This window comes from Juglans microcarpa x Juglans regia, chromosome 1D, assembly GCF_004785595.1.
Source record: "Juglans microcarpa x Juglans regia isolate MS1-56 chromosome 1D, Jm3101_v1.0, whole genome shotgun sequence".
Taxonomy (NCBI): Eukaryota; Viridiplantae; Streptophyta; class Magnoliopsida; order Fagales; family Juglandaceae; genus Juglans; species Juglans microcarpa x Juglans regia.
The window spans coordinates 18,166,366-18,180,122 of NC_054594.1; the positions used below are offsets into that span (position 1 = coordinate 18,166,366).

Here is a 13,757-nt window from a genome sequence, read left to right on the forward strand (position 1 = left end):
TTTATCTTGTCTTAACATGGAGTGAAACACGGTTGAGTCTGTGTTTCACCAAACTTGCATAACATGAAGTGAAACACGTTTGAGTCCGTGTTTCACTTAACTTGCATAACATGGAGTGAAACACGCTTGAGTCCGTGTTTCACTTATCTGGCGTAACATGGAGTGAAACACGCTCGAGTCCGTGGCATTGTCTTAAAACTGTAGATCTTTCTTAATGCATGAGAATTTATTAGGCTTCATGAACTTTTCTAACGTGGCATATTCTTGTTCATGACATAACATAACATGGCATATTCTTGTACATGACATAACTTAACATGGCATTGTCTTGTACATGGCATAGCATAACATGACATGACATAACATGATCTGAACATTTTATGACAGCTTACATAATCTGGCTATTCTATTACATGGCATACTTGACTTGAATTACTGCATGAACATCTCATGGCTTCCATATGATTTTAGTAACATTCAATCCATCAAACAACAAATTCATTCATTCAAGCATAATCTCATATTTTATCAAAGATCATGAAAGGAATCCAACCTTGACTTGTCTCTTAGCGTAGCGTAGATAACCATCATAAGCACATCATATTTTCATACATAACAATAATATTCACAGTACGCATGCATTTATATGATCATACTCTTTACCTCTTAGCGTTGCTTCTTGATTTCCAAGTGGTAGCGCGTTACCTATATGAGGTACTCGACGTTACTAATTTTCTAGAAAAAGTGTCCTTGCATCCTTCCCACTTGAGCACATATTATAAACTTTAAATCTAATAAAATATCTAGCTATATACTGAATTCATTAATTACTAATATCACTATTATATGGCTACTAAAACAATAATATCATATCTAGTCCTTTAAATATAATTTAGTAGGAAATATCCACATATTATGTATTTTATAAAATAACAATGTAATGATTTCACAACCTAGGTTTAATAATACTATAGGCCCACCATGTATTAATACCCAGTGTTATAAGTTTCACTTCCTTAAGCATTTTCTGAAAAACTAGTTTAGGGGTTACAAATAGATTCAAATAAAACTTTGGTAATTTAAAAATCATAAAAACAGTTTATGTGACAATATTATTAAGCGCACATTAGGAAACAGTCTACTTAAATAATATACTAGTTTCTGGAGACCATTAAAATTTGGGTCCAGCATATAACATGGCCCATGTAGAAATTAAGCCCTCTTAGAGTTTATAAGGCTCCTGGCCGAATGGCTTAAGGCCCATGGCCCACTTTTAAGTTCAGTAATGTAAAATTCCTAAGTGCTGAGAAAAGACAGGCTCCTGAGAGAAGCAACGTGCGACGGAAGGGGCAACTCACCGAGAGGAAAAAGCTGATGCGCGGCGGCTCAAGGGTTGCTGGGAGTGACCGGCGGCGCAACTGGGAGGTCCTTATGGTGGTGCGACACCGAGAGAGGGAGAAAGAGAGAGTTTTAGAGAAATGGAATTGAAAACTCAAATAACCGAGAGGGAGTAAGGGTGAGTGTGACGGCAGTGGCTTACCTGAGGGAGTGGGTGCGATGGGACTAGGTTGGCCGGCAGTTTCTGGCACCATGGGTGGTGCTCCGACGTCCTAGGGTGGTCGGCGGTGGCTAGGCAGGGTATTAAGCTTATGCGAAAGTGAGTTCTTCCTCCAGGTATTTTTGTGTGTTTAACTTAGAGGGTTTCGTGGGATTTATAGACGATGAGGAGGGGAGTGGTGTGAGTCCTCAAGAGGTATGCTAGTGTTTGAAGTTGGCTACACTTAGGAAATTATTCCTACGAGGATACGAACACAGAGAGGATTTTTGAAGAGTTTGAGTTGGAGTTTATTTTCAAACTAGAAACCCATTCCAATATGGGAACATAATGGATGACCATGCAAAGATTTTGATAGGGAAAGAATCATTGTTTTAATTTATCTGATAGCATATTTCCTAAAATAATAAAAAATAAAATAAAATAAAAAGAATACTAATTTTATGCCCTAAATTTGGACCCGTATGTTACGGCAAACAATCTCTAGGGGCCATCTGAGTAGGGGATTTTTTCTTTGAATTACCCGAGGTGCACTTTGAGAAAACTCCTTGCCGAGGGCTTGTTCACCCCTGAGATTAGTCAGGACACTGTTCCCGGACGCCCGGTGCTAATAAAGAAAAAAGAATCAAATTTTTGATGCCCAAACCACTTGAGTTTAGCAAATGCTCTACCAATTCACTTAAAAACTCATCACCAATTCCCCACCCCCCCCCCCCCCCCTAAAAAAAAAAAAAACCAAAAAAAAGAAAAAATAAATCTCTCTTAAGTTTTTGAAACCCATTGGCCACTCTTACTAGAAAGGGAAACAAAGAGAGTATGTTGGCAAATTGGAAGAACTACTTTTCATTAAAGTCAAACGACCACCCTTGGAAAATCTTTTTGATCAGTAAATAGAAAACTTTTTTAGAAATAAGCAAAGGCAAGTACATGGGACATATACAAGAACCACACCTATGCATGGCTATCTAAAGATATAAGAAATTCATGTACGATCATTCTTTTTAACACACCCTCCCAAATAGATTTCGCCTTAACAGCAGCTCCCAACGGAAGACCAAGATATTTCAAGGGAAGCAAATAAACCTTGCAGCCCAAAATGTTTGCCAATCCCTAAACATTAATTTTGGACCCACAGGAATCATTTTAGACTTTGAAAGATTCACCTTCAGGCTCGAAACAATTTCAAAACAAAGCAATAGAGCCCTCAAACATTGTATATTACCATGGTCCGGCTCACAAAAAAGTAAAGTATCATCAACAAAGAGAAGGTGAGAAATATTAACACCTCCCATTGAAAAACTAGAAAGAAAACCTCCATTAATAGATGCTCCCAACATACGACTGAGTGCATCCATAACAATGACATATAGAAAAGGGAGAGAAGGCCCCCTTGTCTTTTTTTTTTTTTGATAAGTAAGATGAAAATTTTTTAGGGCCCCCTTGTCTTAAACCCCTAGAGCTATTAAAAAACTCATTTGGTGCACCATTCACCAAAACCGTAGAACGGATAGTAGAAATACAATGCCTAATCCATGAAATCCATCTTTCCCCAAAACTTGACCTCCCAAGTAAGTAACACAAAAAATCCCAGTTAACATGATCATGTCTTTTCCATATCTAATTTGCAAAGGATCCCATGTATTCCCACCTTTATTCTACTATCTAGACATTCATTGGCAATAAGAACCGAATCCAAAATTTGTCTTCCTTGCACAAAAGCATTATGGTGTTTTGATATTATGCTACTCATAATGGTACTCATACGGTTGGCAAGAACCTTTGAGAGTATCTTCTACACTTCATTAACAAGACCAATGGGTCGAAAATCCTTCACCTCCATTGCCCCAACTCTCTTAGGGATAAAGGCAACAAATCGTTGCATGAAGACTTTTTTCTATGTTTCCAAAGAAATCAAGTTCATGAAAAAGCTTCATATTATACTCACCAACCACACCTAACAATCATTGTAGAAAGCCATAAAGAACCCATCTGGACCTGAGGCTTTATCCTTAGCCATCCCACGAATCACCTCAAAAACCTCATCCGCCTCAAAAGGTCTCTCCAACCAAATAGAACTTGATTGATCGATAGTCTCGAAGGGCAAGCCATCAAGCTTGGGTCTCCAAGGGAATTTTTCTCCTTCTGAAGATCTTCATAGAAATTGACAATATGACTCTTAATAGCATCTTGATTTGAGCAAACTCGTCCATCAGCCTGAAGCATCTCAATGGCATTATTCCTACGATGAGAATTAGCCACCCGATGTAAGAATTTAGTACATTAATCCCCTTCTTTCAACCAAAGGGCTAGCGATTTCTGTCTCCATGAGATTTCTTCCATTAAAAGCACCTTTTCAAGCTCAGTATTGATGGATAGTTTCCTGCAAGATTCCTCTTCAAAAACAGGAGCGCTCACCTCCCTACCCTCCAAAACCTGTAAATCCTAAAAAGGGGACCGTTTTTTGTTATCAGTATGTCCAAAGACATGCTTTTGCATCTTCAAATCCCTCTTCAATGCTTTGAGTTTTCCGGCCAAAATAAAACTTCATGAGCCCTCTAAGAGATGCGAGGACCACCACAACCTTACTTTCTCCACCAAACCTTCAACTTTTAGCCACATATTTTCAAACTTGAAATACCCATTACCCTCATGAATGCCCCCACAATCCAATACGATAGGGAATGGTCCGAACAAACTCTAGCCAATCTAACAAACTCTAGCGAATCCCTTTTGGAGCAAAGTAGAGTAGTGAGCCTCCCATGAGGGAGACACCAAAAATCTGTCCAAATGGGAACTAAGCCCGATTATTGGACCAAGTGTGCATACCACTGACAAGTGGTGGATCCACCAAATCCATATCGAAGATAAATTCAGAAAACTCATTCATTGCAAGACTTTGCCGGACTTTTCCCGATCTTTCACTAGGGAACCGAGTGATATTAAAATCACCACCAATACACCAAGGTAAGTTACACCAACTGCTCAAGCCATCAAGCTCATCCCATAAATCCGTTATATTACTCTCCACATTTTGCCCGTACACCAACAAAAACCCAACTAAAGCCATCCACCACATTCTTAAAAAAGCAAGCCAATATAGTTTTGAATACACTCCTCAATAGACTCAACCACCCTCATATCCCACATAATAAGAATACCCCCGGGACGCTCCATTGGAAGCAAGGTATACCCAACCCACAAACGGACAGCCCCAAAGACTAAACATGATGCTTTGACCAATGAACTCAAGCTTAGTTTCCTGCAAAGAAACAATATCCAATTTCCAATGACGTAAAAGATTCTTAACCCGAAGACACTTATTGGGATCATTAAGATCCCGAATATTCCAAGAAAGGATTTTAGGCTATATGGGAAGAAACAACATTTCCCTTAAATATTCCTCTACTAGTACTCCCCTCCCGGCCATCATAATTAATCAAACAAGTGAGACGCTTAAGCTCTCTATTTTTTCTAAAAGCAGATTTAAAGAATAGAGTACAATCCGCCTCAATAGCAATGAGTAATGCCCCAAATTTCCTTCACTTTTTGAATCACCCAGTCCGAAGGTAGTCCACCCGTGCCTGGCAAAGGAGACAAGGTGCATAATGACACTGGATCTAGCTCATCGTCCCTATACACCATTTGAAGATTACGACCCACCACCTCAGACTCGGACAATGTGCATAAAGACACTGACTTCTCCCCACATAACCCTAGACCACTCTCGACACCAACTTCTTCCCCATGGACTAGCTGAAGTTTCCCAGAGACAACACTGTTAGCTACCATAGCATTTGGAAAAATAGAGCACATAAACTCCCTACAACCCGATAACATAATATCCTCCAAAGGGACATCCACAGACAAGGGCCTGGCAGTGATTATGGGGATATCACTAAAAGAAGAAGGTAGATAAAGAGCAAGACTTACAGGGGGAAGGTCAACTTCGATGCACTTGGAACTATGAGACACCAGAGGCACAATTGTGGTCTCCTGCATCTGTGATACTGTAGAATTATAGAGAGATTTATGTTTAAGGATTTGTTAGCAATATTAGGGGCTAATATCTAGGAGATCTACAGCTAACAGATCAGTTTTTCTTATCTCATGATTTTAGGAGATTTGGTAGTCTGTTACCAAATCTGTAGATATAAGTTTCCTGTTTTATAGCTTTCAGTTTTAGGTAGTTCTGATTTCCTTTCTAGATTAGCTGTAAATATCCCTAAAATAGATGAGCATTATCATCTATATAAAGAGGGGCCTGTAACCTTATTTTCAAGATAGTGGAATCTTACTCTTTCCTTCCACAAACAAGATGGTATCAAAGCAATCTCTGAACCCTAATTCCCTCATATGACCAAATACGGGAAACGTGATTCAAGAGCTACCGTTTCCCAAATCACCTCCTATCAGGAAGCCATGGCTTCCAACAATGATAGTAACCTCATGCCCATTACAGGACACAAACTGAATGGGAACAACTATCTCCAATGGTCCCATTCCGTAATGATGTTCATATGCGGAAAGGGCAAAGATGATTATCTCACCAGAGATGCTGCCAAACCAAACAAGACGGATGAAAAGTTCAAAGTCTGGAATGCCGAGAATAATATGGTCATGTCATGGCTCATTAATTCCATGACAAATGACATTTAGAAAACTTTCTTCTCTATGGAACAGCAAAGGAGATTTGGAATGCTGCCAAGGAAATATATTCTAACAATGAGAATACGTCGGAATTATTCGAGGTGGAAAGTGTTCTTCATGACTTCCGCCAAGGAGAATTAACAGTGACTCAATACTTCAACACTCTCAATCGGTATTGGCAGCAGCTAGACTTATTCGAGGAGCACAATTGGAGCTGTCCGAATGCTGGAATCAGGTATAGACAAATAATTGAACGGAAAAGAATATACAAATTTTTGATTGGATTAAATAAAAACCTTGATGAAGTACGAGGAAGAATTTTAGGATCCAAACCACTACCAAATATCCGAGAAGCTTTTTCAGAAGTTCGGAGAGAGGAAAGTCGAAAGAAGATCATGATGGGATCTCAAGATTCTGTGACAAATCCTGAGAGTTCAGCACTTGTGGTGAGAGGGAATCCATCCAACAACAACAACGATCACAGACCAAAGAAAGGGCGACCATGGTGTGATCATTGTCGACGTCCTGGTCACACCAAGGACAACTGCTGGAAGATTCATGGCAAACCAGCAGATTGGAGGCCTTCCCGGTTTGCCAATGACAAAGAAGGACGAGGCAACCTTGCTTCCATGGATGAACAACCTCCACCCGAACCAACTCCCTTCAGCAAGGAACAAATAGAGATCTTGCAGAAAATGTTCAGCCAATCCTTGCCTGCACCAGCTCCCACTGTAGTTGGTACCGGATCCCTGGCACAAAAAGGTAATTTTTTAAGTGCTCTAAATGCTAACAAGGAGAGACTCAGTCCATGGATTATAGACTCAGGAGCTTCTGATCATATGACTGGAGATGAGAAGATGTTTTCAACTTACACCCCATGCTATAAAAATTTAACTGTGCGAATAGCTGATGGTTCACTCTCAAAGGTGGCTGGTACAGGCTCGATTCAAATTTCAGAGAACATCACTCTTGATTCCGTTCTACTTGTACCAAAATTAAATTGCAATTTACTGTCCGTTAGTAAACTCACTCGGGATCTCAACTGTGTTACTAAATTTGGCTCAAATCTGTGTGTATTTCAGGTATTGGACTCGGGGAAGACGATTGGCAGTGCTAAGATGTGTTCGGGGCTCTATCTTCTAGAGGTTAATGATCCTCCTCAAGGAGCAATTCATCAATCAGATTGTTCAGTGTCCAGTAGTCCTGTTTCTTTGTCTGTGAGTCAGTCTAATAATGATAGTGCAATTATGTTATGGCACTATAGGTTAGGTCATCCAAATTTCTTGTATCTTGAGAAGTTGTTTCCTTCATTATTCCATAGTAAAAATCCAAATGAATTTCAATGTGAGATCTGTCAATTCTCTAAACATATTCGCAATTCTTATCCTAACAGATCCTACAAAGCATCTCAACCTTTTTCCATGATTCATAGTGATATATGGGGCCCTTCTAGGATAAAAAATGTTACTGGTTCTCGCTGGTTCATTTCATTTATTGATGATCACACTAGACTCACATGGGTTTTCCTCATGAAAGAAAAATCTGAGGCAAACCAGATCTTCAAAACCTTCAATACCATGATCCAAACACAATTCTAAGCAAAAATTCAAATTCTGAAAACTGACAATGCCAAAGAGTATTTCAATTCCAGCCTTAATGATTATCTCATGAGTCATGGTATTGTTCACCAAAGTTCCTGTATTAACACTCCTCAGCAAAATGGTATTGCTGAAAGAAAAAACCGGCATCTTCTTGATGTGGCTCGGTCTCTTATGTTCTCTACCCATGTACCAAAATATTTCTGGGGTGAAGCCATCCTTACTGCTGCATACCTCATAAATAGGATGCCATCTCGGATTCTTAACTTCCAGACTCCCTGTCAAATTCTCCTTCAGTCCTTTCCCACTACTCGTCTCATCTCCACCATCCCATTCAAAGTTTTCGGGTGTTCAGCTTTTGTCCATGTCCATCAACAACACCGGGACAAACTTGATCCTAGAGCTCATAAATGTATTTTCCTTGGGTACTTTCCAACTCAAAAAGGATATAAATGCTACTCACTGGTCACTAAACAATTCTATCACTCCATGGATGTCACCTTCTTTGAGCAACAACCTTATTTCCCCAAATCTGATATTCAGGGGGAGACTAATTTTATCCTAGAATATCAGCTTTGGGATATTGAAGAATCACCTCATGTCTCTCATAATTCTGACCAAACTTGCCCATCACTAAATCATGAGTCACTTCCTCCTCAAAATCTCTCCCTTGAGTCTTCTTACTTCCTAGAACCTCCTACTCAAGATCAAGCCAACAATCCACCTCAAAATCTGGACACACCTCAAAATTTGGACACTATTCAATCAACAAAGAGTGATGAATTGATTACCTACTCAAGGAGGAGAAAGAACCAAAAGGAGATGGAACAACAAGCATCTCTTGAGCAAACCCAAGAGTCTGACTCAAGTCCTAGACCAAGTGAAGATCCACCAGGTAACACTAATCCTGAAACTAATGATGATAGTGGCCTTCCTATTGCTGTGAGAAAAGGGGTAAGATCATGCACAAAACATCCGATATACACATTTGTGTCATATGAAGGATTGTCACCGAAGTTCAAAGCTTTTGTTGCCAACCTCGACAACATCCAAGTTCCTAATAATATACAAGAAGCTCTCGGCTCACCAGAATGGAAATCAGCAGTGTATGAAGAAATTCATGCACTAGAGAAAAATGGAACTTGGGAAATCTCTGACTTACCAACCGGGAAATGCCCAGTAGGCTGCAAATGGATCTTCACAGTAAAATATAATGAAGATGGGAGTGTTAATCGGTTCAAGGCACGGCTGGTTGCAAAGGGATTCACCCAATCATATGGAATCGATTATGAGGAGACATTTGCTCCTGTAGCCAAGTTAAACACAGTTCGGGTTTTATTATCCTTGGCTGCAAACCTTGACTGGCCTCTCCACCAACTAGATGTCAAGAATGCCTTTCTAAATGGGGACCTAACTGAAGAAGTGTACATGGAAATTCCCCCTGGATTTGAGACACAAACTACATGCAACAAGGTTTGTAAACTTAGGAGATCTCTATATGGGCTCAAGCAATCTCCAAGAGCTTGGTTTGAAAGATTCACAAAGGTAGTGAAGAAGCATGGCTACTCTCAATGTCAGACAGACCATACACTATTTGTTAAACACTCTTCTGCAGGAAAACTTGCTGTCCTCATAGTGTATGTGGATGACATAATCCTAACAGGAGACTATGAAGAGGAAATCTGCACCATCAAAAGTTTACTAGGTGCAGAATTTGAAATCAAGGACCTTGGGAATCTTAAATATTTCCTAGGTATGGAGATTGCAAGGTCAAGAAAGGGAATCTCTGTCTCACAGAGAAAATATGTCGTAGATCTCTTAAAAGAGACTGGAATGCTCGGGTGTAAGCTGGTAGATACTCCTATGGATCCAACTATCAAACTAGGAGCTAAGGAAAATTGTGCACCCGTGGACAAAGGAAGATACCAAAGATTAGTAGGTAAACTAATATACCTATCTCACACACGACCAGACATTGGATTTGCTGTTAGCATGGTAAGTCAGTTCATGAACAATCTAAATGAAGAACACATGGAAGCTGTGTATAGAATCCTGAGATACCTGAAACTAACACCAGGTAGAGGATTATTTTTTGAGAAGAACCAAAGAAGAGATATTGAAGTGTTCAGCGATGCAGATTGGGCAGGATCAGTACAAGACCGAAGATCAACTTCAGGATATTGCACTTTTGTGTGGGGAAATTTGGTCACTTGGAGAAGTAAGAAGCAGTCAGTGGTGTCAAGAAGCAGTGCAGAAGCTGAATTCCGGGCAATGGCACACGGTATTTGTAAGGGAATTTGGTTAAAAAGGGTGCTAAAGGAATTAAAAATTTCAGATGAAGAACCTATGAAAATGTTCTATGATAATCAATCAGCAATCAGCATTGCCAAAAATCCAGTTCATCATGATAGAACAAAACATGTGGAAATTGATCGACATTTTATAAAGGAGAAGATAGAGGAAGGAATAATCAAGATGTTGTACGTGCCTACATGTCTTCAGACAGCAGACATCCTTACCAAGGCTCTATCGAGAAAGGTGTTTGATGATCTGAGTTCCAAGCTGGGGTTAATTAATATTTACCGCCCAGCTTGAGGGGGAGTGTAGAATTATAGAGAGATTTATGTTTAAGGATCTGTTAGCAATATTAGGGGCTAATATCTAGGAGATCTACAGCTAACAGATCAGTTTTTCTTATCCCATGATTTTAGGAGATTTGGTAGTCTGTTACCAAATCTGTAGATATAAGTTTCCTGTTTTATAGCTTTCAGTTTTAGGTAGTTCTGATTTCCTTTCTAGATTAGCTGTAAATATCCCTAAAATAGATGAGCATTATCATCTATATAAAGAGGGGCCTGTAACCTTATTTTCAAGATAGTGGAATCTTACTCTTTCCTTCCACAAACAAGAGATACATTCAAAGGCCCAGAACTTGTAGGGAAACGTTAATGTCACCCTTGCTCAACAGAGACACCACATAATGGGAAGCTTAGTCAAAATCACCCGAAAGAGAAGGATCCCGCAACACTTTTTTGTGAATCTCATTCTCTGGCGACAAAACCGGCAGAATGATGATGGGGAAATGATCAAAAGCAATCGTCGATTGGTTCTGGGTCAGACCCGGAGGCGATGGGCCACCCATCGACGAGCTGGACTCTGTAGAGGAAGAAGAGCCTCTTTCAAATGAATAGCCTCTTTCAAAGGAAGAAGGTCTGTTGTTAAGAGGAGTTTTAGTCTATTGCACGGGCTAGGAATTCTTCTTAGGCCTATCCCCCAATGAATGAAGGCCCAATGACAATGATCCAGAAGAAGTCGAAAAACTTGGGCAGGAAGGGCCAAGCCCAATGAAAACCCCAAGCCTAAGTCCACATTGGAAAAGAGACAGTTGGTCATTTCCTTCAGGTAGGGCCATAAAACTACGTCTACCACCTCCTCCATACACCTTCAGCGACAATAAATTTCCATAAGAGGTCGCCCAATGTTGGACTAAAAAGACACTGTTTCCTTCTCGAATGGTTTTGAGAAATTCCTTTTGGTGTCTCATTGAAATGTAAGCCTCCACTATGCTGACCAACTAAGCTACAACTCCATTTCTAGAAATAAGTGGCCTTTGTCAATTGTTTGCCCTTCTCAGTTATTCTGAAAAATCCCTTTTCCTTAACGGAATATACAAACAGCTTACCATCCACTTGTAAACTCCACATCATACACCCACACTACTTGAGAAAAAAAAAATGATAATAGCATGAAGGACGAAAACCGAATGAGAAGAAGAAGAAAAAGAAAATGAGAAATCTTTTGAAATGAACTATAAAAAGAGGTTACTTCCTGTGAGAAGCGCCAGAAATAGGATAGTGTGTCATGATTGACTCATTTTGGATAATATGAGAAAGAGGAAGATTATCTGTTATTCTTATGATAAATAAAATTTTGTTCACCGATCAAAAAACACTTTCCGAAAATAATTAACTTCCAATGAAATCATCCTCACCCTTAAAAATGGTGCTATTAACATCACATGGCTTTTTCTCTACCAAACAAGTCTCTAAAGCATTCTTAATACAATCAAAACTATATTAATGTAACGCCCTGTATCCGGAGGTCCATAGAGTTACTTCCTGACACTTAAAATCATATCTCAAATTTACATAACAAACTCCAATATAATTACTCTTAAGACTCCACAAAGACTCAAAATAAATGTCAACCTTAAAAAATAGTAAGTCAACAGAACAAAACAAATCTACTGAATAAAACTATCTAATAATCGAAGTATCCTCTTTGTACTTAATCCACTATGCTCACATAGCCTTGCCCACGCTTCCTATTCTTGATCCTTAGCAGAAACATCCAAAACATCTGAAAATATTCTGGAGATAAGTGGTGAGTTATCTACAACTCAGTAAGCAGTAAACATATATCATTGTGTAAACATGAGCCAATAACAAAATGTAGAACAAAATATGTTATCAAAAATATCAGAGTGACAATTTAGAAATATTCATATTCAAAAGTCATTTGGCATAATATAACTGAAACACTATCATATCAGAGCAGAATTCCATGTTTAACCCTCGTGGTAGTGTTGTGCAAACCACGACAACCAACTACTGGAAAACAAAATGTGAAATCTTCCCCTTATTATTCTCGGAGTCCCGAGTGTACACACAGGAAAGACCATGCAGAAAACCACTTTGAAAAAAAATCACTTTGTTTCCAAAGTGGGTGCACCAGAAACAGAGAAGTTGGTACCAACCCAAACAGAGGCCATAGTTTTACAAGTCTAATCATGCACAAATTTTTCAAATTTCTTACTCGCTCTTTTTATAGAACTGAGAACAAAATACCAAAAATTTCTCATGTCTACACCAGTCATGACAAAAATATTTTTCTCTTATGCAGATCATGAGTAATGCAGATAAAATGACCAAGGTTGTTTTCAAGTTTTTTTTTTTAATAGGTAATCAAGAAATTTTATTCATAGAAATAGGCAAAGTCCAGATACACAAGTAATATACATGAGAAGCACCTAGTTAGAGGTTACAATCGGAAATAGTGTTTTCAAGTTTTGCATAGCAAAATATGCATGTTTTACATAAAATCAACCTCAATCCATTTCTTTTATGCAAAGCCTAGCATAAGAGCACTACTTCCGTGCACTTCTTAATGTCTTTGAATTGCCTCACATAGTGCCCATCAAGAACCGAACGACACCTAAACATAATTCATGTAAACTATAAATTAATAGAATTAAAACTAGTATATCTAAAATAAGACGAAATGTGCTAACTCTACGATTCCCCAACCTTCTAACTCGTTACCACACAACTTCAAGGAAACCAAAATAACTTCCCAGCTGGTCGGAATGACTACAATTATAAATATGATCACTCAAATATTTATAAACATTCGCTACTTAACAAACCGCCACATTTAAATCAATTCTAACTGCGTGACATGATAATATGCTTAGGGTAATGGTACACTTACACCTCATTTACTACTGTTTTACTACTCAGCTATTTTTTTTTTTCTTTTTGCTCTTGGAATTTGGATTAAAAATCTCGGAACATGGTCCTCTTGCATAATCTAGAAGAAAATAAATTCAATCAACCAACGTAATCATGTAATTTAACTAAAAATAAATTCAATTTTATAAAAATTGACCTTCTTTTGCTCTTTGAGCCATTTTTTATAAAACTGAATTTATTTTTAATTAAATTACAGGATTACGTTGGTTGATTGAATTTATTTTCTTCTAGATTATGCAAGAATGTTATGTTCTGAAATTTTTAATCCAGATTCAAATAGCAAAAAGAATGTGTAAGGGTATCATTATTCATATGCTTATACCACTTCAAAAGACTCTTCATCAAACGTCAACCTGAAACCTTCAGCCACCCGACATGTATGCCTTAATTTTCCTTTCCACTTTAGCAAACCCATGACAATTATCC

The 13,757-nt window shown here is 38.6% G+C and overlaps 2 protein-coding genes across 2 annotated transcripts in view; both read left to right on the forward strand.

Annotated features, from left to right (window-relative positions):
* LOC121238071 overlaps positions 1 to 13,757 on the forward strand; it is an 85,768-nt gene that overhangs the window by 27,285 nt on the left and 44,726 nt on the right.
* Positions 6,503 to 7,714, forward strand: LOC121238030. The gene is made up of 2 exons (XM_041134914.1): positions 6,503 to 6,964; positions 7,285 to 7,714. The coding sequence occupies exons 1-2, from the start codon at positions 6,598 to 6,600 to the stop codon at positions 7,317 to 7,319; spliced, it is 402 nt and encodes a 133-aa protein (XP_040990848.1). The 5' UTR covers positions 6,503 to 6,597; the 3' UTR covers positions 7,320 to 7,714.